Source organism: Carassius carassius, chromosome 6 (assembly GCF_963082965.1).
Source record: "Carassius carassius chromosome 6, fCarCar2.1, whole genome shotgun sequence".
Classification (NCBI taxonomy): Eukaryota; Metazoa; Chordata; class Actinopteri; order Cypriniformes; family Cyprinidae; genus Carassius; species Carassius carassius.
The window spans coordinates 30,800,508-30,824,313 of record NC_081760.1 but is presented as its reverse complement, the minus strand read 5'-3'; the positions used below and the strand labels follow the sequence as shown (position 1 = coordinate 30,824,313).

At 40.9% G+C, this 23,806-nt stretch overlaps 1 protein-coding gene across 5 annotated transcripts; it reads left to right on the top strand.

Moving 5' to 3' along the window:
- The first annotated feature begins 9,549 nt into the window (after nt 1-9,549).
- Nucleotides 9,550-23,563, top strand: LOC132142620 (atrial natriuretic peptide receptor 1-like). Of its 5 annotated transcripts, XM_059552621.1 has the most exons (27): nt 9,555-9,989; nt 10,197-10,391; nt 10,484-10,605; nt 10,940-11,029; nt 11,140-11,285; nt 11,612-11,733; nt 11,836-11,982; nt 12,071-12,225; nt 12,440-12,575; nt 12,767-12,858; nt 12,985-13,114; nt 14,287-14,365; nt 14,736-14,835; nt 15,111-15,203; nt 15,357-15,434; nt 15,528-15,632; nt 16,718-16,789; nt 16,880-17,042; nt 17,181-17,333; nt 17,453-17,627; nt 19,070-19,213; nt 20,730-20,853; nt 21,469-21,537; nt 21,627-21,801; nt 22,715-22,813; nt 23,000-23,091; nt 23,490-23,563. In XM_059552621.1, exons 1-27 carry the CDS (start codon nt 9,983-9,985, stop codon nt 23,535-23,537), a joined length of 3,111 nt encoding a protein of 1,036 aa, XP_059408604.1. In that variant the 5' UTR covers nt 9,555-9,982; the 3' UTR covers nt 23,538-23,563. The 5 variants fall into 5 exon arrangements, 4 of the variants coding, with proteins under 4 accessions (XP_059408605.1, XP_059408603.1, XP_059408604.1 ...); XM_059552620.1 differs by lacking the exon at nt 23,490-23,563 and having other exon boundaries at nt 9,554-9,989; nt 10,200-10,391; nt 23,000-23,464; XM_059552619.1 differs by lacking the exon at nt 23,490-23,563 and having other exon boundaries at nt 23,000-23,464.
- The last annotated feature ends 243 nt before the right edge of the window (nt 23,564-23,806 follow it).

Genomic DNA, 23,806 nt, shown 5'->3' with positions numbered 1-23,806 from the left:
ATTGGACTTTTTTACTTGTTTGCCTTATATGTGATCTAAAATTTAATTTGATGTCTAAATAAATGCCAAGATATTTGTATTTTTTGACAATTTGTATTTTTTTTCTCCTGACACTAGTATATCTGCATCTTTAGTTACCTTATGTGATTTAGTAAAGAACATACCCACAGTTTTTGACAGATTGAGTTGTAAACACGATTGATTCAACCATGTTGTAACTTTAACCATCACATTTGTAAGCTTGTCAGCAACCTCGGTTTTTGAAGATCCATGTACATACAGAACTGTGTCATCCGCGTACATTTGAATGTTAACCTTCGGACACACCAGTGGCAAATCATTAATGTACATACAGAATAAGATAGGGGATAGTATGGAGCCTTGTGGCAGGCCGGTCGACAGAGGGAGGGGCTCAGACTGGCTATTACCAATGCGAACGTTTTTAAAAGAAGAAGAGATTAAAAGAAGATAGTTTAGCCAATAGGACACAATGGTTTACTGTGTCAAATGCTTTTCTAAGGTCAAGGAAGACTGCTCCTACAATGCTATTGCTGTCAAGTGATAACTTGATTTTATCAATAAAGTAGCAATTTGATGACTCAGTTGAATGGTTAGGTTGAAATCCAAACTGTAGTGGGTGAAAGAGGAAAATAATTTTTGTTTAAGTGGTCTTTTATATGATCAGATTTCCATTTCTCTAGGACCTTAGACATTACAGGTAAAGTACTTATAGGTCTATAATTAGAGACAAATTGTGGGTTTACTGATTTAAAAATAGATGATACAATGGCGGTTTTCCATATGTTTGGAAATTCTGCTTGACATATGGATTGATTCATAATTTTTGTGATGGGACTGGTTAATGATAAGCTGAAACACCTGCTCCACCAACACTGGTGCCCCTCAGGGATGTGTTCTCTCCCCTCTGCTCTTCTCCCTGTACACCAACGACTGCACCTCTAAAGACCCCTCTGTCAAGCTCCTGAAGTTTGCAGACGACACTACAGTCATCGGCCTCACCCAGGACGGCGATGAGTCTGCTTACAGACAAGAGGTTGAGCAGCTGGCTGTCTGGTGCAGTCTTAACAACCTGGAGCTCAACACGCTCAAAACAGTGTAGATGATCGTGGACTTTAGGAGAAACCCCCCTGCACTTTCCCCACTCACCATCATGAACAGCACTGTGACTGCAGTGGAGTCATTCAGATTCCTGGGAACCACCATCTCTCAGGACCTGAAGTGGGACAATCACATTGACTCCTTTGTGAAAAAGGCCCAACAAAGGTTGTACTTCCTTCGCCAGCTGAGGAAGTTAAACCTGCCACAGGAGCTGCTGAAACAGTTCTACTCAGCCATCATTGAGTCTGTACTGTGTTTCTATAACTGTCTGGTTTGGTTCAGCAACAAAAACAGACATCAGAAGACTACAGAGAACTGTTCAGACTGCTGAAAGGATTATTGGTGCTCCTCTGCCCACCCTTCAAGAACTGTATACATCCAGAGTGAGGAAAAGTGCTCAGAAAATCACTCTGGATCCCTCACATCCAAGTTACCCCATCTTTGAACTTTTGCCATCTGGCCAGCGCCTCAGAGCCGCAAATACCAGAACAGTCAGGCATAAGAACAGTTTCTTTCCCCAGGCAATCTACCTCATGAACAGTTAAATGTTCCCCACTTATGCTTATGCAATAAAAATGTGCAATATCCTTATATTTATTTGTTACCCCTCCATCCTAGTACATCCCTGCATCTTACTCAATCCTATTCCATTATCATTTATAGTACAATTGTTTATACACCTATTTATTTGCCCAAATTATTATTATTATTTTTTTTGTCTGTGTGTTGTTGTCTCTGTGTACTGGAAGCTCATGTCACTAAAACAAAATCCTTGTATGCGCAAGCATACTTGGCAAAAAAGCTCTTTCTGATTCTGATTCTGATTCTGAATCTGAATCTGAAATCTTTGAGCATTGCTGTGTCCATTCCTTGGATATCTTTTGCTTTGGACGATTTAAGTTTTGTAATGATTGCTTCCTTATTTGCTTCTGTGGCACAAGTAAAGACAATACTAGGTTCTGTTGATGGGGTTTTATATAACGCAACATTTACAGATTTGAAGCTCTGGGCAATGGCTGTAACCAGGTCAACAAAATAATGATTAAATGTCGTAGCTACTTCTACTGGGTTCCCAACGCGCTTTTCATCCACCATTATTTCAACAGGTTTTCTTGTTTTATGCTCTTGGCCCATTAATTTTTTTAGCTGGTCCCATATTAACGTCTCTAGGTTACGTATGTAACCCTAGTTCCTCGAGGGAACGAGACGCTGCGTCGAAGCGCTTTGGGGAACGCGTTCAGCGTACGCGACTCTGAATATCGTGTGTAATCAGTCCAATGGAAGGGTGTGACGTCACCGACGTGGTGACGTAAGCGACCAGGAAGCTATAAAAGCACGTGCCACGCAGCTGGCGTCAGCTTCGAGTACCAGCAAGCGCCGGCAGGGGTGCCGGGGGTATGGCTCCGAGACGCAGCGTCTCGTTCCCTCGAGGAACTAGGGTTACATACGTAACCTAGAGACGTTCCTCTTCAGGAACTCGAGCTGCGTCGAAGCGCTTTGGGGAACGAGTCCTAACGCCGCCAGACTACCAAACCCCTGCCTGGTGTGTATCCGAAGAGCACAGCTCAGGACAGGAGGACAGAAGCACCTGGAGTGACTGGCATATCTAGGCCATAGAACCTAACAAATGTAGAGGGCGTGGACCACCCCGCAGCGTTGCAGATGTCCAGCATGGATACACCTGCTAAGAAGGCCTTAGAGGCCGCCATACCCCGAGTAGAGTGAGCCTTGGCTCCCGACAGCGGGGGACGACCAGAGGACTCATAGGTGACGTTGATAGCCTCGACTATCCAACGACTAATAGTCTGCTTAGAAGCAGGAGAACCCCTCTTGGGGGGACCGTAGCACACAAGCAATTGGTCAGTTTTTCTCCACAGGGCAGCTCTGTGGACGTATGCGTCCAGTGCTCGAACCGGACACATACAGTTTAGCTTCGCCTGGTCGGGCTCCCGAAAGGAAGGAGGACAGAAGGCCTGCAGCACTACAGGTCGTGGTGTAACAGAGGGAACCTTGGGAACATATCCCGCTCGAGGGTATATGAACGCTTTAGTCATGCCTGGTGCAAACTCAAGATAAGAAGGGGCCATCGAGAGGGCCTGAAGATCTCCTACTCTCCGCAGAGAGGTAATAGCCAACAGAAAAGAGGTTTTAAGTGTGAGATGTCTGTCTGAGATATCTTGAATAGGTTCAAACGGGGGTTTGCACATAGCCTCTAACACCACAACCAAGTCCCACGGGGGAATACGGGACCGTACTGGAGGTCTCAGCCTCAGTGCACCGCGGAGGAAACGTGTAACTAGGGGGTGTCTTCCCAGAGACTGACCGTCGAGAAGGGTGTGGTAGGCCGCAATGGCCGCCACGTAGACCTTCAGAGTAGAGTGGGTCAACCCTGCAGAGAGCCTAGCCTGTAGAAACTCCAGAACTGTACCAACTGGGCAATTTGCTGGGTCTAGCTGGCGGTCTCTGCACCATGAAGTGAAAAGCTTCCACTTCAGGGCGTACAGTTTCCTCGTAGAGGGAGCTCTGGATTGGAGTAGGGTCTCCACAACCTCAGTTGAGAGACCAGCTGCTACCAGTTGTGCCCCCTCAGGGGCCACACCCACAGCTTCCACAACTCCGGGCGAGGGTGAATTATCGTGCCCTGCGCCTGTGAGAGTAGGTCTGTCCTGATCGGTATCTCCCACGGAGAGCCGTCGAGGAGCGAGACTAGATCTGAGAACCATACTCGGCCCGGCCAGAACGGGGCTACTAATAACAGACGGACCCCGTCCCAGCGTACTCTCGCCAGAACTCCCGGAAGCAGAGCGATAGAGGGAAAAGCGTACAGACGAAGCCTCGGCCAGGTCTGTACCATAGCGTCCAGTCCCAGAGGAGCTGGATGAACTAGAGAGAACCAGAGGGGACATTGTGACGTCTCCTGAGTCGCAAAAAGGTCTACTTGAGCCCTGCCAAACACTCTCCATATCTGATCTACCACCCGTGGGTGAAGTCTCCATTCCCCGGGCCTCGGCCCCTGCCTCGACAGTATGTCTGCTCCCATATTTAACTTCCCAGGAATATATACTGCTCTTAATGAGAGGAGTTTGTTCTGGGACCACACCAGGATCTGGTGTGCCAGCTTGTACAAAGGGCGCGAACGCAGACCGCCCTGGTGGTTGATGTAAGAGACCACTGATGTGTTGTCGGTGCGCACCAACACATGGTGACCTCTCAGGTCTGGGAGGAAGTGCTTCAGTGCACGATAAACTGCTAGCATTTCTAGACAATTGATATGCCACGTTAGATGGCGATCGCTCCACAGACCACGGGCAGGGTGGCCACTCATGACCGCACCCCAGCCGGTGAGGGACGCGTCCGTCGCTAGTGTCACACGGCGACAAGGAGCTCCCAGCACCGGGCCCTGATTCAAGAACCAAGGTTTCTTCCACATGTCTAAGGCACGGAAGCAGTGCCGCGTGACCTTGATAGTGCGAAGCGGATTGCCCCTCGGGGAAAATCCCTTGGTCTTGAGCCACCACTGTAGGGGTCTCATGTACAGCAGGCCAAGAGGTATCACGTTGGACGCAGCTGCCATCAGACCCAACAATCTCTGAAATTGTTTGACAGTGAGTGACTGGCCTTCTCTGACTCTCTTGACTGAGATGAGGATCGACTCGATACGAGCAGGGGACAATTTAGCCTGCATCGCGGTCGAATCCCATACTACGCCTAGATAGGTGGTTCTCTGAGCCGGAGAAAGTACACTCTTCTTGGCGTTCAGTCTTAAACCCAGCTCCCCCATATGTGCGAGAACGACATCTCGATGTCGAACCGCAATCTGCTCTGACTGAGCTAAAATCAACCAATCGTCGATATAATTGAGAATGCGGATGCCCCTCGTGCGCAGGGGGGCCAGAGCCGCATCTACACACTTTGTGAACGTGCGGGGTGAGAGTGCGAGGCCAAAGGGAAGTACTCGATATTGGTAGGCTTCGCCCCCGAAAGCGAACCTCAGAAACTTCCTGTGTCGAGGAAGGATGGAGATATGAAAATATGCGTCTTTGAGATCTATCGTGACAAACCAGTCCTCGGACCTGATCTGAGCTACAACATGCTTGATTGTGAGCATTCTGAACTTCAGTCTCATAACTGAACGATTTAAGACCCTCAAGTCTATAATCGGACGCAGCCCCCATCCTTCTTTGGAACTATGAAATACCGGCTGTAAAATCCGGACTCCCTGTCCTGAGGAGGGACCACCTCGATGGCCCCCTTCTCTAATAGGGTTTCCACTTCCTGTTCCATAACCAGACCCTGCCCGGGGCCCACTATCGTGTGAACGACCCCGTTGAATATAGGCGGCACGGAGCCGAACTGAATGCGGTAGCCTTTTTCTACTATATGCAGGACCCAACGAGATACATTTGGCAGTAGTTTCCACGCTGCTAAATAATCTACTAAGGGAATCAGTCTCTCGAGACTGACCTCTGGTGTAAGAGACCCCCGCAGGGGCGGCGAGCGTCCCAGCCCCGCTACGCGCACGGGCGGAGGATACTGAGAACGATGCTCGCCCGGGGCCGCTGCGCCCTGGAGCACTGGCAGGGTTGGCAGAACGACCCCTAGAGGGCACTGAGGTGGGACGGGCACCGTGGACTGCGGTGTGTACCGTTCTACCCCAGCGGAGGCTGCCCTCTGAAACCCCGGGCCATTGGCGTCAGGGTTTCTTGGCCGAGGACTTCTTAGCTTCGATAACCGCCCTTAAATCTAATTTGGGCTTAGAAGACCTCGGCCTAGAAGACCTCGGCCGACGCGGAGGAGCACGAGAGGCGGCGCTCTGTTTCTGGGCCTCGCGGTGTGAGGAGCTAGGGTGCGGCTGGGGCATCTCCTTCCCAGATGCCCCGAGGGAGCGACGAGGGAGGAACTTAATTCAGAAATATCATGGGACTTGATCTCCTCTCCCTCGTCTAGCTCCTTGAGCAGGTCGGCCTGGTACGCCTGTAACACCGCCATGGTGTGCAGACACGCACCAGCCTGACCTGCAGCCGCATACCCTTTGCCCACCAAAGCCGAAGTTGTTCTTAGTGGCTTTGAGGGCAATGCCGGGGCCTTCAGAGACGATGCCGCGCCAGGGGACAGATAGCTCGCAAGCGTCTGTTCCACCCGGGGCATCGCTCTATAACCGTGCTCTCCCATCCCCACTACATTTCCGTAGTAATCAGACGAGGGGATGTAGAGGCGGGCCAAAAATGGACGTTTCCATGACCTGGCGATCTCATCATGCAGGTCGGGAAAGAATGGAAGGCCCCGGCTGGGAGGTGGCTGACTCGCGCGCAGGAAGCGTTCATCGAGCTTGCTTCTCTGCGGTTCGGTAGACTTTTCGGCGGGCCAATCGATACTTAATTTGGCCACCGCGCGAGTAACCACCTCTAAGAGCTCCTCATACTGTAGCGAGTGGGGTGGCGAATCCCTATCGAGCGACTCCACATCGACCTCCTCGGAGGAAGAGAGGCGGAGCGTCGATCCCTCACCCTGAGTGGATGGAACCGCTGTGCGTGCTTCCGACTCTAGGGATTGGGTGCCGGATCTGGCAGAAGTGGAAGGAGATAGGGACTGGCCCGTCTCCATTCCCTCTACCAGATCGACTTGCGAACCCCACGAGTGCAGCCGCCGTTCTGCCTCGGCAGAAGCGGGACCAGCACCGCGGGGAACGCTGGCGAAGGCCCCCTCCTCGAAGAGGGCCCTCCGGGAACGAAGCAGCCGCACCGACATTCGCTCACAGTGCGGGCAGTCGGCCCCCTCGAGAGCCGACTCAGCGTGCTTCGAACCCAGGCAAACCACGCACAGGTTGTGTGTATCCCCACCCGTTATATATCTCGGGCAGGGAGGAACACACAGCCTATAACGCGATTTGGAATCGCCATCTGAGTGCTTAACTTTCGCCTTGCTTTTTGGCATGTCTAGGAGCTCTTTTAACTGGACAGACAACAGTAAATAAGACTCACAAGACGGACAAATGACATTCACACACAGAGCGCTTGCTGAAAGATGCGAAGCTGACGCCAGCTGCGTGGCACGTGCTTTTATAGCTTCCTGGTCGCTAACGTCACCACGTCGGTGACGTCACGCCCTTCCATTGGACTGATTACACACGATATTCAGAGTCGCGTACGCTGAACGCGTTCCCCAAAGCGCTTCGACGCAGCTCGAGTTCCTGAAGAGGAACTTTGTATTACCCCTTGCCTCACTAATTGTGGTCAGAAAAAAGTTAGCCCTAGACTTTCTCAACATGGATGTTACAGCATTCCTTAGCATAGCAAAATGATGTTTATCATGTGGCCGGTTTGTTTTAATAGCCCTTTTCAGTGCAAGGTCACGCTCTTTCATTCTGTTTAGGACATCTGCATTAATCCAAGGGAGACTACTTTTCCTTCGTGTATACCTACAAGTATATTTTTTAATAATACACTGTAATTTACTTGAAAGTGTCCTGCTTCCCTCATGGACATCTTTTCCAGTTAACAGAGAATCCCAATTAAAATGGTTTACCGTGTTTTTGAAATGTTCTTGATCTTTATTTGGTATTCTAAAAGATTCCTGGTCTTTAACAGTAGGGACACCAAATCTCTTTTTTGTCAGTTTTCTCACCACAAGTACTAAATTGTGGTCGGATATTCATGTGATCATGTTGAGAGTTTTTTTTTTTTATTCTTTCTGGTCTATTGCTCAATACCAGGTCAGTCTGCGATTTGGTTGACCGAGTTACTCCTGTTGGGCCCTTAATTACCTGTGTGAAGTTAAAACGATCTGTTATTTGTTTGAGTTTCTTCCCGACTAATCTATCCTCCCAATTTACATTGAAATCCCCCATTATTATTACCTCTTTATCAAAATTGCAGTTTAGCAGCATTTTTTGCAATTTTTCATAAAAATCTATATTTGAACTGGGTGGACAGTAAATTACAATGAGGCTAAAAAACATTTGTGGTGATAAAATCATTTTCAGCCCAATACATTCTAGGTCACAGTTTGCCAAGTTTATCTCCTCACACTGAATACTGTTCTTTATATAAATCATAACTCCGCCTCCTTTAAATTTCACTCTATCGCGTCTATAGATTTGGTAGCCTGGTACCATGATTGGAGCTGATGGTGAATTTGCCTTTAGCCAGGTTTCTGACAATCTAAATCTAATTTTGATTCTGTTAAAATATACTGAAGTTGGTCAAATTTAGATACAAGGCTTTATATATTGAGGTGCCCACCAAATAATCCATTTGATTTTAATTTGTGATCCCATATTATTTTTGAGTGGTTAACAGTCTGAAAAACATTCCACATCCTGTTTTTTACGACAGCTGGATTTGTAGACCACTTCCTGTGTGGACAAGTTTGACTTCCAGCTATAGGGTTGGTGAACCTTCACTTGCAATCCTTGACAAAAATGGCAGTCTCGGATGATCCGATGCCTCCCGAATGCCCAACATGCTACCATTCCGAGCCCAAGTTGGCGCCGATGACACTCCTGGCAAAGGTGGTGCACGCGGGTCTGCACAGGTCTGCACCCCTTGCCCGGTCCCAATCCCCATCCATATGCATTGCATATGCGCATTCCTTTCAGTTTCATGGTTCAATCCGATCCAGTGTTTACATGCATGCTCAATCGTATTAGAAGAGGAATAAACCACCCCCTTCAATCTGATCGAAAATTCATTCGGACCGAGCTCAGTCGCATTGTGACTCTGATTGAGAACATTCATACAGGCTCACACAAATTTACATTTTTTGTTAGATCTACATGCGCTTTACCTCGGTACACTGGAGTTCAGTGTTCATTAAGCATAAATACCATTAAGGAAGAAAGTGCATTAAACAGAAAGTGGATTTGAGCTGTGGTAATTCACAGAAAGTGAGACATTGTTTTGTATTGTTCTTTCAGATTGTTTCAATAAACCTGTTTTTGAAGCAAACTTCAGATGCAAAGAGTTTTGATACAGAACACTTTTCACTTATTCTTTTATTCTTTGTTTCTATTCCCCTGTGTATTCGTGCAGTGACACACCCTAACCCCAATACCGATTTAGTTGTTTTTATAGGCAGGCATATTTTTTTTTTTGTGGAAATGTCTGCAAAATTAATCTCTCATGATGTTCAGCTTTTTATACTGAGAAAGGTTTCAAATGTTTTCTGGCCTGTGAAATTGACAGATGCACTAGAGGCAATTCCCACGGTACAGACGGGATGACACGGTTCTTATTTTAACTCTAACCTTTTGACCTCTTGTTCCTGACCTGGCTGGTTCTTGCACTATGATTTTGAATAAATGTAAGGTATACATAAATATTATTCTTTCTATTTTTCATTAAAATAGAGAAAGTCAGCGAACATCTCAGAAAATACCAGTTTATTTGAGATCCTTACATCCATGTCATTTAATATGAGCAAAGCCTTGTTTATGCTGACATAAGTACTTTTGAAAAGAGCCCTTATGCATGTAAACGGAAACAAATGCTACAGTATCACTCAAAGCATTGACAGAAGACAGAGGACATGTGTTTTTTTTTTAACCTCATGGACATGAGAATTCCCAAAGACATCTGTAGACCAGTGTTTACTCATATGCTTGAATAGCTATAAACAAATGCCAGAGGAACACCAGAGCTTGAACCACAGAGCAGTATAAATGTGAGACCCTTGATTTACAGTCACTCTGGGGAGATCACTGCTGTGGATCGCTGGATTCAGAGCAAAACCATATGGCCACAATTTGCCACTGGATGTTTTTCCCGTCCTCATTACAGGTAGTTTCTGATGCAAGGTCCTATTTTATTTGTTTTCAACTCATTTTGATCAAACTCTGTGTTGAAGCGGGAATTGTTCTTCTGGAATGAGTGGTAAGCAATTTCATTTATTAACTTTACAGGCTTATTTAATGTAAACAGCTCATGAGATTTTCATATTGACTGCACTACAGTTAGAAACTAGTCAAACACATAAATCTACACATTGTTTGCTTTAATGGTCAAAAATGTATATATATAAATATATCCGTGTGTGTATTGTAAAATATGAATATAGATTTTGATTTATATGTCATCTAGAAGTAATGAAGCACTTCGAGAGACTTCCTGGCCCACTGCTCTTTTTGATGACTCTGGTTTCTCTCAGTCTGGGTGATAGATTCACCTTGCTGATCTCCATGCCAAACACCTCCATTCCTTTCAGTACTGGTCGGATTGGGGCCGGAGCTCTTATCGCAATCAGTTCTGTAAACAGCAGTCCGGACCTTCTGCAAGGTCAGTGAGCTATTTGTACTAAGTAGAAAAGGAGATGAGCAATATGTATATATCATCTTTAATTTAATATGTTGTTGAATTATTCATGTCAGGTCATCAACTGGATTACCATTATGTGGATGATGAATGCAATGATCTACGTGGCCCAGGGAAAATTGCGGCACTTTACCATAAACACAAATACAGCGCTTTCATCGGACCATCTTGCTCGAATGTATGTGGTTATATTAGCTTCATTTCCAAGACAATTGAAGGTCAAAATAAATAGATAATAAATACACAGCTATTTTAAACGGAAAGTGTCAAAATTACAATCGCTCACTCATTATATAATTACTCAGACAATAGACATTCAAATTAAGGTATCTGTCTTCTGCAAGCACAGTTCCAATTAAAGCTTAAAATGGACTTTTAATGCATGAAGGGCTATCAAAAAGTAATTACAAAAGTCGGTATAATGTCATTTGTCACAAGATATCATCATTACAAGATGAAGTCTGTTGAGTAGGAAATGAAGTATTATCATCCGTTGTTAATTCTTATTGAAGGTCTGTGCAGTGACTGCTAAACTAGCAGCTTATTGGAACATTGCTGTCATCAGTCCTATATGTGCAGATCAACAATTTCTAGATAAGAAGGTTGGTTGTAATGTGTATATTACCATTAACATGGTGATATCTGAAAATGCACTTTGCTTTTCAGTTGCTAAATGTTTTCTCTCTATCTCTCCCGACCCCTATACATTCAGGCCTATCCGACCTTAACAAGAGTTTTTGGACCTTTCACTAAACTAGGGTCTTTCTTTGTGGAAATCTGCAAGTGGTTTGGCTGGCAGCGCATCAGCATTATCTATGAAAATAAACCATCCTGGGCTATTCCTGTTGAGGGGATCAGGTATGTAATGTACCTTGAAACTGAGAGATGGAAAATCTATGTACATTTACATTATTAACTGCATTTATATTGCAAAAAATAAAAATAAAAAATAAATAAAATGAAAATAATAAAAAATTTCTACTAAGTCGAAAAGGAACTGTACAGTTTACAAGTAAAAAACAAAACAAAAAGTAAATTGGCATTCCCAGAATTTCCTGTGTGATAGCTCATATTTGAGAGTAATTTAGGAAGTACAGTAGATTTCACAGTAAGTACTGTTTTGAAGTCAAGAATTTCATCTTAGATTTTTTAAATATTTGTACTTAAACATATTTTCTCAAAAGGTATCAAGCAGAGCACAATAACATTACAGTGGCCAAGTATCAAGAGATCCCTGGCCCTCTCTCCCAAGGATCCTTGTCGACCTGGTCCTGGGTCTTAACTGAGGTGGCACAAGTCTCGCGCAGTAAGAAAAAAAAAAAATTCCCCTCTGATGAGAATTTGTTCTCACAAAAGCTGTGAGGAACTAAACAAGGAAAGTATTGTTTGTGTCCTTTATCCTGTACAGTCATTGTGATCTCAGCAGATGGCAAGGTGGTCCGCAGTTTGCTAATTGAAGCTCACAAGAAAGGCCTCACCAGCGGAGATTTTGTTTTCTTTTGTTTCGAGCCATATAAGCAAAAGGTGTTATTTGGCAGTTTTGAATGGAAACAAGGTGTGTCATAACCACAAATTCATAAAATGAGAGATTACTGAACCTGATGCAATTTATTTTTATAGTACAAGGTTTTCTTCTTTCTCAGGTGATGAATATGACTTGGTGGCCAGGCAAGCTTATCAGGCTCTGTTTTTCCTGTCTTTGTATAAACCCAGTCATAAACTGTATCAGACCTTCTCAGAGAATGTCATCAGAAGATCCAAAATAGACTTTGGCTATACATATGATTCTGATGAAAAGGTTTGGTTTTATAATGCACATCAGCTAAGGTAGAGTCTATTTTCAATGATTGAGTTTTGGTGTGAGGGCATGTGGTTGAATGGATGGAAAGCCATGTGATGGAAAGCCTGATGTGAAATGTAGTTTTATCACATTATCACTATGCAAGTGATATGACCATTTAGCACAACCGCTAGGTTACTTCATTATGAGTTGAATTGTTTTAATTCCACAGGTGTCAGTCCTAGCAGCCATAGCTCATGATAGTGTCTGGCTGTATGCCCAGGCATTAAATGAAACTTTGGCAGAAAATGGAAACCCATATGATGGTTTAGCCATCACTAGACGAATGTGGAACAGGACTATTACAGGTTTGTAAAGCTTAAAATATATCCGGTGATTCCACAATAATTCAACTTTCACAAACCTTTATGGAGTTAAGATTACATGCGCATATGCAATGCTGAGTTGGTATTATTTAGTATAATACAAGTTAAAAGGAACATATTTCTGGTTTTGGTTTGTTTTTTGGTTAGATGCTTTGTGACTTTTTGTTAAACAGGCATCCAAGGAGATGTAACTATTGATGCAAGTGGAGATCGTGAGTTAAATTACATGATGAAACAAATCCAAGGTAGTAATAACCAATTTCAGGTGAGCTACTGTCATATGCTTAAATAATCTTAAACTACTCTAGGCACAACAAATTCAAGATGTCTGAAAACTGCTGTGCTATTGTGAATGTAATTTGTCAAATGAGTCATAGGGTTCTCCACACAGGTCATTGCGAACTATTTTGGGACTTATAAGGCAGTACAGGGGCTTCACATCAAGTGGCCTGGAGGACGGACAACTCCTCCCAAAGACTCTCCAGATTGTGGCTTTCATGGAAAACTCTGCATCAATCTAGGTATCAGTCAACTGGGGCTCACTGGGAGAACATGACTGTGGCAACAGTTATGCAAAATTATATTATAGAACTTCTTGCACATTTCGTGATACTTAAAAAAAAAAGTCCAGTCAATGGCGCTAAAAACGTGTTCTTTTTTTATCCAGACGAACATGAATCTGGCAACGTTTATGTTGGTGGTTGTATGTATAGCAGTTCTGAAAAGAAATGTGAGTGGCACTAAAAGGATAATGCTCTATCATGTTTGAAAAGAACATTCCACCTGCATTAAACCATATCCTAAACCTAACTGATAGTGGTAACAAAAGCAAAAACACGTTATTGGAGTTTTGCAGAGATGTAGGTAGAGGCTTGTTTTTCCAGTGAGTCTGGGTTGGTATTTGGACTTTCATGGCTTCTAAGTTGAATGCATTTCACAGTTGGTCGAGCATTCATTCATTATGAAGGTGTGCTAATAACATGCACCAACATGAATAGAAGCCTGGAAGCATGTTCATCTTGTTCTAGCTTATCAAATCCTTCAAGAGGCCAGTCAGAGGCTACAATGCAGTCACTTTAGTTCCAGTAGGGGGCACCAGATGCCCAACTTTGCTCCATACATTAGTGCATTCACACTGATTGTCTTTTTATCCCTTCATTTTCATCTTTTGGGCATTGCTCCATACCATATATTTGATTAAAAAATAAGAAAGAAAAGAAAAAAAACTTAAATAACGAACCAATGCCTGCAAGATCCAAATTGTGTGTGTGTGGGGGGATGACATGCTTGCGCACGAATCAGGTCATGCACATGCTCATAAGAACTGTAAAATCAACTGCATAATAATAATAATAATAATAATAATAATAATAAAGCAATTAAACAAGTAAATAAGAATGCTAAAATAAGTTCTAGGTTTGTATTAATATAAAGTAGTCATCAATTTACACTATTTGAAAATAATATTTTACTTTAAAATGTGCACATTATTGTCTAATAGTCGAAAACGCAAACATCTCTTGTAACATTCATTTATGATTTACATGAATCATGATTGCATATTTTCAATTCAGAATGGTGAAATTTCATAAAAACAAAAAAAAAGTAGTTTGCATCACTAGTCTATTACTATCAGTCGCTGAACATTTCTATCGTAGATTGCAGATTACAAATGTATGTGTTTTATTTTCAGAGAGAAAATTCTTGATTGCTTTAGGGATTATTGTTGGCTTGGTGGGTGCTGGGACCCTTGCAATCTGTGCTTTATACAGGTAATAGAAAAAGTGTGTATTTTCAGCTGCTTTTAAATATTAAAATTGCAGATTCACAATTGCGGAATCAAGTGCAGAAATTATATAATTTGCATAAATGAGATACATATGTTTTTGTTTTGTTTTTTGTTGTTACACCATTTTACTTTATTCTGGATGTAAGATTTGCATGTTGTACTGCAATTATGTTGAAATAATCTTTTGATTATATAGTTCATGAATGCCAGACTAAATGCTTAAGCTAAAACGTTAGAGCAGATGCCCAAAAATGCAAGCCTAATTCAGTCAACCCCACTGCTGTTCTTCAGTTTTGCTTTGTAGAAATGTACATAGATTACAGTCTTCAAATTAAAGTAATATTTATTACCAGGAAGTTCAAAATCCAGGAAGAAGCTTCCAAGATGCTGTGGACAGTCAACGCCGATGATGTCATAATGATGGAGCATCACTCCTCAACTGTGACAGCAAAGGTTTTGAGAGGATTTAATGCATTATAAGTTGATTAAGTATCTCTTCTGGCCCACAGTTTACTTTATTTTGCTATGCAAGAAGTATGAACATAAGTACTAATAGCAATTGTTAGGCAGAAATATTACATATAGTTAACAATGCAATAGACACTGTCATCTAAAGAGATACCCCCTTCTACACCCTTATCATTGCTGTTTTATTTTTTTTGTTTGTTTGGATGGAATTACTACACAAATGAATCTATTACATCTAGATTCTCCCCTCTGTGGTTCAGTCTCACAGATCCAAACCCATCCAAGCTTCTTTGGAGTCTATAATTTGCAGCATGCAAGGCAAGCCATCAGCACACAGAACCGCAGTCTACAAAGTGAAGTATTTGGGATCTGAGCGTTTATACATTTACGTCACTACATAGCAAAATTATGGAGAAGACAGTTTATGATAACAAACATTTGGCACGATATAGTTGCCCAATAAAACAATAGTTCAGTTGATTAAATAAATGTTCTCTCTCCTACAGGGAACAATTTGTTCTGTTTGCTTTCTGAATTTAAAGAACCCTCATCTGAGCAGCGAGCTCCTGGCGGAACTCAAACAGGTGAACTGTTAAAACATTAAAAATGCATTTCATTTTTTATACAAATTTTGCATTTACTCATGTACTGTAGATAATATGCCTCTGTGTCTTTAGTGCAGAGATTTGACCCACTATAACCTTTGTAAATTTATTGGAGCGGCCCTGGATACCCCTCAGCCCTTCATTCTTACAGAGTACTGCCCTAAAGGAAGCCTACAGGTGCTATTACATCATTATTATATCATTATATCTTCAAGTAACTTATTTTAATCATAAATTTAAATTAAAATTAAAAAGAGAGAAATTTAATGAAATTTATGAAGTATCATAAAACTCTAGATGACACAGGCTTTACAGGTTCTAGCTCAATCTGATATAATCACATCATCATTCACATGGCTCAGCTGACTGGTTTCTTATTGCATCAGCAGCCTGATACTTGGCTAGTGCTTGCTGTAGCAGTTGCGGTGCGCTTCAAAAACCCTCCATCTTCTCCAGCTCCACCCAGCTTTGCTACAGGGTTATTTCCTACATGCTCACATCAGCATGTCTGTGGATGCAATGCTATCTCACTGCCAATTTGTACGTATATTGAAATATAATGTGCGGATTCGTACTAATTAGCCACCTTGTCAAATATGTACAAATTGCCGTGTTGGTGGATGTGTTGGCAGAAGTAAGTCTAGGTACTTGCTCTGCAGCAGCAGGCAGCTATAGCAGATCTATTCCACCAAGACCAAACACATCAACATTGCCATGTATATTAATGTGCTTGACTCTCCGAGAGTTGTCATGACAGAACTGTAGTAGATTAGCCTTTCTTGGTTTACCTACAAAGTAATATTGAGACTAAACAGATCTATTGCTAGACAATAACATTTATGGTTTTACCTCATTAATTTTTAGTACACCAACAATCAAATAATTTGTTCAATGTAAAATCTAATTACTTTCTTAGAAAAAAAAAAATATTCACTCAAAAAATAAATAAATACATAAATGTAATTCTCTCAATATTTAACACAAAAAAAATGTAAATCCTTGACTTGTTTTTTTTTTCTGTTTCTTTTTTTTTCTGGAAAGATGAAGAGAGCTATGCAAATATATAGAATATTCTAGTTCTACGGATTTGGAACAACATGAACTGAATAAGTGCTATGTCCTTTCATGTGATTGTATATGAATGAATGAATGAATGAATGAATGAATAAATGAATGAATGGATGAATGATTGAATGAATGAATACATGATATATGTTATTATTTTATGAATGACCATTGTAACGAAAGGTTTTCTCCCTAAGGACATATTGAAGAATGAGTCTATCAAGCTGGACTGGAGTTTCAAATTTTCCCTCATGCTAGACATCGTAAAGGTTATTGTGTCTGTGTTTTACATAGTCTAAACCGTTTTCACTGACAGTAGAATATAAAACAGTGATGGATAAATTTTGACTCTCATGTAGGGTATGGACTATTTGCACCATAGTCCCCTGCACTTCCACGGTCACCTCTCATCAGCAAGCTGTGTGGTGGACAGCCGCTTTGTCCTGAAGATCACTGATTTTGGACTTAATATACTCAGGATTTCAGACTCAGAGAAGAGTCCCGGATTTGACCCCTGGACCGGTAAGCTGAAAATGTGGAACTTTCAAGAACAAATGCATTCATTTAGAGTTCAATATATGAATGTGTTGCACACATAAATGCAAGATGAGGACCAATTAGTTAGATTTAGTCAGTTCTTTGTTTTCTTTAAATTTTAAGCTCTGCTGTGGAAGGCACCAGAGCTACTGAGGCAGTCCATTCCAGCTAATGGTACACAAAAAGGGGACATCTACAGTTTTGCCATTATCGCTCAAGAGGTAGTATATCGTAGAGGGCCTTTCTACATCCCCAACTGTCACTTCAGTTCTAGAGGTACGGTAATACACTCCACTCCATCTCGCTGTAAAGTCACTCTTCATAACATAAAGTAAACAATTTCAGATCGACAACTGTGTGGGACTGTTGGCGACTTTCCCCTGTCTGTTTTTTAGAGATTGTGAATAGGGTCAGGGCAGGGGGATGTAGCCCACTGAGGCCTCACATAGATCCAGCAGATGATGTAGAGGAACTGGAGGGAATCATGGTCAGCTGCTGGAGAGAAAAACCTGCAGAGAGACCAGACTTTTCTTCTCTTAGGACTGCCATCAAGAAACTGTGTCCTAATGGGTCAGTAATGAAGCAAGATGTAGAGCCAGTGGCGTCTATGTCACAATATTAACTGTTGTTATTAATAATTATTTTACCCTTAAAGTAATTACTACTACTGAAAAAATATATAGTCACAAACGTAATCATTATCCTCATAGAAGCTTAATTTTAGATGGAATAGGGCACGTCCTAAGGGCTGACATGTGGCTGTTTTTCCCAAGGGAAAAAAACTATTATTTAGTAGGACTGAGTCAACCTACTACATTTAGTTCAGACCAAGAAACAATCAGCTTTTACACTGTGCAGCTGATTGGTTTACAAACGTTTTGAAACTAGGTTTGATTGAATCAAGAACCAGCTTCATTAACAAACTGGATATCACTAATCATTAAACTTCTGATTGTATGTTTGTGTATTTATCTATGGCTATCAGTGTCTTTATTATTAACTAGAACTATTTAAAATGCTTTCCATTGATTAAAATAAAGCTGAATTAATTAAAGATATAAATAGATGAAAAATTTGAATTAAAAGAAAAACTGAAAATATACGAATGAAAGCAAATTCAATAGGCTATACTATTATTTCTATGTCTCCTGGGGTGGTGTTGGCGCAGTGGATAAGACACATGGCTTTGGTGTGAGAGACCCGGGTTTGAATCCACTGTGAGACACCAGTGTGTCCCTGAGCAAGACACTTAACCCCTAGTTGCTCCAGAGGTGTGTGACCTAATTAGCAATTGTAAGTCGCTTTGGATAAAAGCGTCAGCTAAATGTAAATGTATTTCTATTTGTGCAACACTTATCTACACTCATTTGTTTATCTCAATCGGCTAATAAACATAATTCATATTTTTACATTTACCCATATACAGTACATTATAAAACAGTGACGTGTTAGCAGTTGGCACTTACCAGACCTAAACAAAGAGAACCACAGCCTCTCTGACTTTTATGGTTCTCTGCGGACTGCACTTTTATTAGTCTTTCTGCTGATACAATCTTCACCGCATTCTTCCTCTTTGTGCTTGTTTAAACTCTAAATGAGGGTAGTTTGACTAATGAACACTTTTGAGATAATAAAGAACAAGCAGGGACACAGAGGATCATCAATTACACTAAGAAATGACAGTGCTTAATCAAGTAGACAAACAAACAGGATATGGCTACCCCGGGGACCAGTGACACACAACCCAGCGATCACAATGTCCCATGAGAACAACACTGTCACAACATATCACGCTAAACCATTATACTGGCCTTGGAGGATGAACAGAGAGAAAGAATTAAAAAAAAAAACAATAGTGTTGTGAGTAAAGTGCGCTGATAAATGTTTCTTTTGCACCAAAACGGGCAATAAAGAATTACTGCTTCTTTAATGTGATACATTTAATAGTACTAAATCTAGTTAATGGTAATAATATTAAATGACTTTTGCTTAGCATTTGAGTGTGTGCCCAGGGGGTCTGAGAACATTCTGGATAACCTGCTGTCCCGTATGGAGCAGTATGCGTGTAATCTGGAGGAGATAGTCAGTCAACGTACCGCTGAACTCCAGGAAGAGAAGAAGCGAGCAGAGGGACTGCTCACGCAGATGTTGCCACGGTAATGCTCCAGATTATATATATATATATAATTCTGATCCAAAGCTACCTTCTTTGATTTACAAAGTAAATATGCAAATAGACTTTGACACACCAAGCCGAAGGTCAGCCATTGACCAGAGTCAGGCTGTCTTTGAACATCTGTTGGCCTAGTTTTTGAAGTATGCTGCCCTTGTTGGACCAGCCTTGGTAGCTTTTTGGCAGCATGTTGAATCAACAACGGAGTCTCTTAGTGATAGAGCCTACACTGATGGCTGTTCAACTTTTAAAAACAGTGCAGGAAGTCAAGAGGGCACACACAGAATGCTCTTTTGGCTCTTCCAGTTTGTCTTTTTGTATGATGAATACAGACCACTGCCACCTGCTGGTATCGTACATTTCTCATGCAGGCACAAAAACTATGTGCTAGGCTGTTGGCTTTTAGTCTTTAGTCAATTTTTTTTACTATAGTGAGCTTCTGTTTCTGCTTTTTTATGTCACTTTGTTGTGTCTTAGCCTTAATGCTTAACATGTTCAAATGTTTTGTACTGAATGCAAATTTAAAATGTACAATTCTGTGTGACTGGATATATTTTACCCCCAAAAAGTTGTTCACCCTAAAATGAAAATTCTGTCATCAATTATTCACCCTCATGTTGATCTAAATCTATATGATGTTTGTTCGTCTTCGAAACAGAAATCAAGATATTCTGAATGAAATCTGAGAGATTTTTGGACCCTCCACTGACAGTTTATTCACCCCAAAATTCGACTATTCAAAAAGTTCATAAAGACATAGCAAACGTAATCCATATAAATCGAGCTGTTTAATTCTTCTGAAGATGCACAATCGCTTTTTATGATGAACAGATTTAATTCAAGCTTTTATTCACTTTTAAACATTGATCAATGCAGACAGAGCAAATCAATATGCTAAATGCAATCTCCAACATGCTTGCTTGACACACAAGAACCAAAGAGGTTTGTTCTTGCATGCCAAAAATGGTTGTTTGTTCTGTTTATCATATTTCAGTAGAGGGATGGAAATCTCTCAGATTTAATTAAAAACGTTTGTGTTTCAAAGACAAATGAAAGATTTGGAATGACATGAGGTTAATGATGTATGCATAGTGAATTACGTACAGCACAAACAAAGTTTGGAAACATTACTATTTTTTATGTTTTTGAAAGAAGTTTCTTCTGCTCATCAAGCCTTAGAAAACTATTATTTTAAGTTGTGATAATATTTCACAATATTACTGTTTCTTTCTGTATTTTTGATCAAATAAATGCAGGCTTAATGAGCAGAATAAACTTCTTTCAAAAACATAAAAAATAGTAATGTTTCCAAACTTTGTGGTGTGGTGTTCTTGTTGATATACTGCAGGCAAAAGTGGCACAACTGTTCAGTGAATTCATCCACAACACTTCAGTCACTAAAAACTTGCTTGCACCTGGCCTTACAAGCCTACGTGACAAGACCAGTGATCATCACCAAGCCCCCTACTTGAAACCTGTCTTTTTTCTCGTATTTTTAGATGTGTAGCTGCTCAGCTCATAGCGGGAAAGACAGTGAGAGCAGAGACCTTCGACTGCGTCACCATCTATTTCAGTGACATTGAAGGCTTCACAGCCATGTCAGCATCCCTCACGCCAATGCAGGTGATGAAAGACACAGAGACTCAAACAGCATCTTAGAGAGTTTCTGCACTTTTTCTGTGTAGGCCTTGCAGGCAAAAACACTTCACAGAGGTTTTTAAAAATGTAGGTCCTTTGTGGGGCCATTTGTACAGATTTCGATCATATTTTGAAAAATACATATGTCCAGGGCTATTTGGGGAGGCTTGAGGAGCTGCTGTATTCTGTTGTCTAAGATTTTGAAATATACCCTGCACTTGTTAAATAGTGCATGTGTCTATGTGTTTGTTTGTGCAGGGGTCTGTTGTAAGATCAAATACCAACATAGTAAGCTCTGGAATGGGTTTCATATGTCCCATAAGAGCTCTTGACATTATTAGGTGACATGGCACAAGTGCTGAAAACTTAACTCTGTCATGAGTAGCAGGCTTCTATTAGCATAGCTGTTGGCTCAGTAGCCTGTTTGATCCTTAACGTGGAAATAATACATTCACATGAGGTTATTTATTTTTGGACCATGCTGAAGCCCACAGCTGAACCCCAATGGAAAACTATTGTCACGTTACAGAAACTTTGATCTCTGTATCTTGATCCATAAGCTGACAGCTATAAACTGACTGCACGTTTTCTTTGCTGTAGGTAGTGAACGTGCTGAATGACCTGTACACATACTTTGACAATATCATTGACAACCACAATGTTTATAAGGTACATAATTTGAATGCTTCACTGCCTTGCAGAACGATTTCATCTATTGTAGGATATAGGTTGCTTCATGTGTGCTTTGCTGTATCCAGGTAGAAACCATTGGCGATGCCTATATGGTAGTGTCAGGCCTGCCTACAAGAAATGGAGACGACCATGTAAAAGAAATAGCAAGAATGTCATTAGCTGTAGTGCAGGGCATGAGGAGCTTCTACAGTCCACATATACAAGAGCAGCAGCTGAGGGTTCGCATTGGAGTTCATTCAGGTAATAACTGGATGGTGACAGCTCTTTGGCTGTGATATTCGTACTGGCCTGCAATGTAAATAATAATAATGTAATGTAAAATAACAGTTATAATAATTAAATGTCTATTTCAAATAAATGTTGTTCTTTTGAACATTCTGTTCACCAAAGAAAATGTATCATGGATTCCAAAAAAATAATAATAAAAAAAAAAATAATAATAATAGTGATTAAATAAATAAATAAAAAAATTATTTTGTACCAAATCAGCATATCTGAATGATTTCTGAAGGATCATGTGACACTGAAGAAATGACTGCTGAAAATTCCCCTTTGCCATCACAAAAATAAATTGCACTTCAAAATATTTCAAAATATAATACAGAATTAAAACTAAATAAATCATCCTCTCCATGTATATAAATATATGAAGATAAATATGAGCAATATACTGTGAGAAACAGATGGACAAATCATGCATTATTTAAAGTTTTAAGGAACTGCTTCTCATAAATATATTTCATTATGACTGGTTATTTATACAAAAATTGTATACAGTACATTTCATTTCTTCTATTTCTTGCCTTTTTCAGATGTGTTTTCAATAGAAAACCAATGACGCATTTGTATATTCATTCTGATTTGGTCAATTTATGCATCAGAGGAGTGTTTACACTACTCAGGCATTCGTGCAGTAATTCCAACTTGCCAGCTTGCTTTATGACACATATAAGAAAAATTCAAATAAAATACATCATTATACATTATATTACATAATGTCACCATTAAAGAATTGCTTTAGGCACACAAAACATAGGCTGAGTACTATTGCGTCAAATGAACAGAAGAAACTTTATTTGAAATGTGTTTGTTAAAATTACTAAGTTGTGGAAAAATACAGAGTCATTAAACAAAATCATATTACTTGTTACAGGACCTTGTGTCGCGGGGGTTGTGGGTCTGAAAATGCCACGCTACTGTTTATTTGGAGACACTGTGAACACTGCCTCCAGGATGGAGACATACGGATTACGTAAGATCATTCATGAAGGATGTGCTGACAACAGATTAGGATGATATGTGCAAGAAGCATTTTAAATGAAACCCATGTGATTGATCGTACTGCCATGACCTCAACACCTTTTTTTTTTTTGACCGGCCTTTTAATTATGTAATATCGTAGACAGACATCATATTGCTTTACGTTTTCCCTCTCCAGCACTGAGAATCCATGTGAGCAGTTCCACCAAGTCTCTCCTTGACACTTTCAGGATGTTCCGCTGTGAACTGCGAGGTGACATCCACATAAAGGTACAGAGTTTCTGCCACTTTGACATTCACCTCAGAAAGCATCATATCGCTTTCATCTCTACCGTCTTATCACATCACAACAATCTGATTCGCTCAACTGATTTTTTCACACATATTTATTGTAGGAATGGTGCTTCAAAATTAAACTTCAAAACAGTGACACACCTATTGTGTTACAAAAACCATAGTGTAATACTATGACATCTTAACTACAATCACGGCTGTAAACATTGATATCTGAAAAGTTGTGTATACATGGCAACATAATTTCAGAAAGAGTGGAAATATTTCTTCATTAACGAGTTACAGCTGGTAGAGAAATAGAGCTCAATAGTCTACTAAACAAGTTTTCATTGCTTCATTAACTGCTCTTACCTCTCTGTTCTTTTCCATTTCAGGGAAAGGGCTGGGTGAGGACATACTGGCTTCTGGGAGAGGACTACTAAACCAGATGTTCAGATGTTTTTTTTTTTTAATATATATATTTTATATTTTATATTTATACTTTATTCTGTGTGTCTGCTGTATTTTCAATTTTCTAAGTACAAAAGTTTGGGGTTGGTAAGATTTTTTATATTTTTGTATATCATATATTTGATGAAAAATACAGAAACCCCCCAGAAATATCATGAAATATTATTACAAATATATATCAGTACACATAACTCCAGCCTTTAGTATGATCATTCTGAAATAATATTTCTTGAACACCTAA

Coding starts and splice junctions, on each gene's coding strand:
- LOC132142620 (XM_059552619.1), top strand. Junction 16,790..16,879: donor TCATGCTAGACATCGTAAAG/GTTATTGTGTCT, acceptor ACTCTCATGTAG/GGTATGGACTATTTGCACCA. Junction 20,854..21,468: donor CATCCCTCACGCCAATGCAG/GTGATGAAAGAC, acceptor TCTTTGCTGTAG/GTAGTGAACGTGCTGAATGA.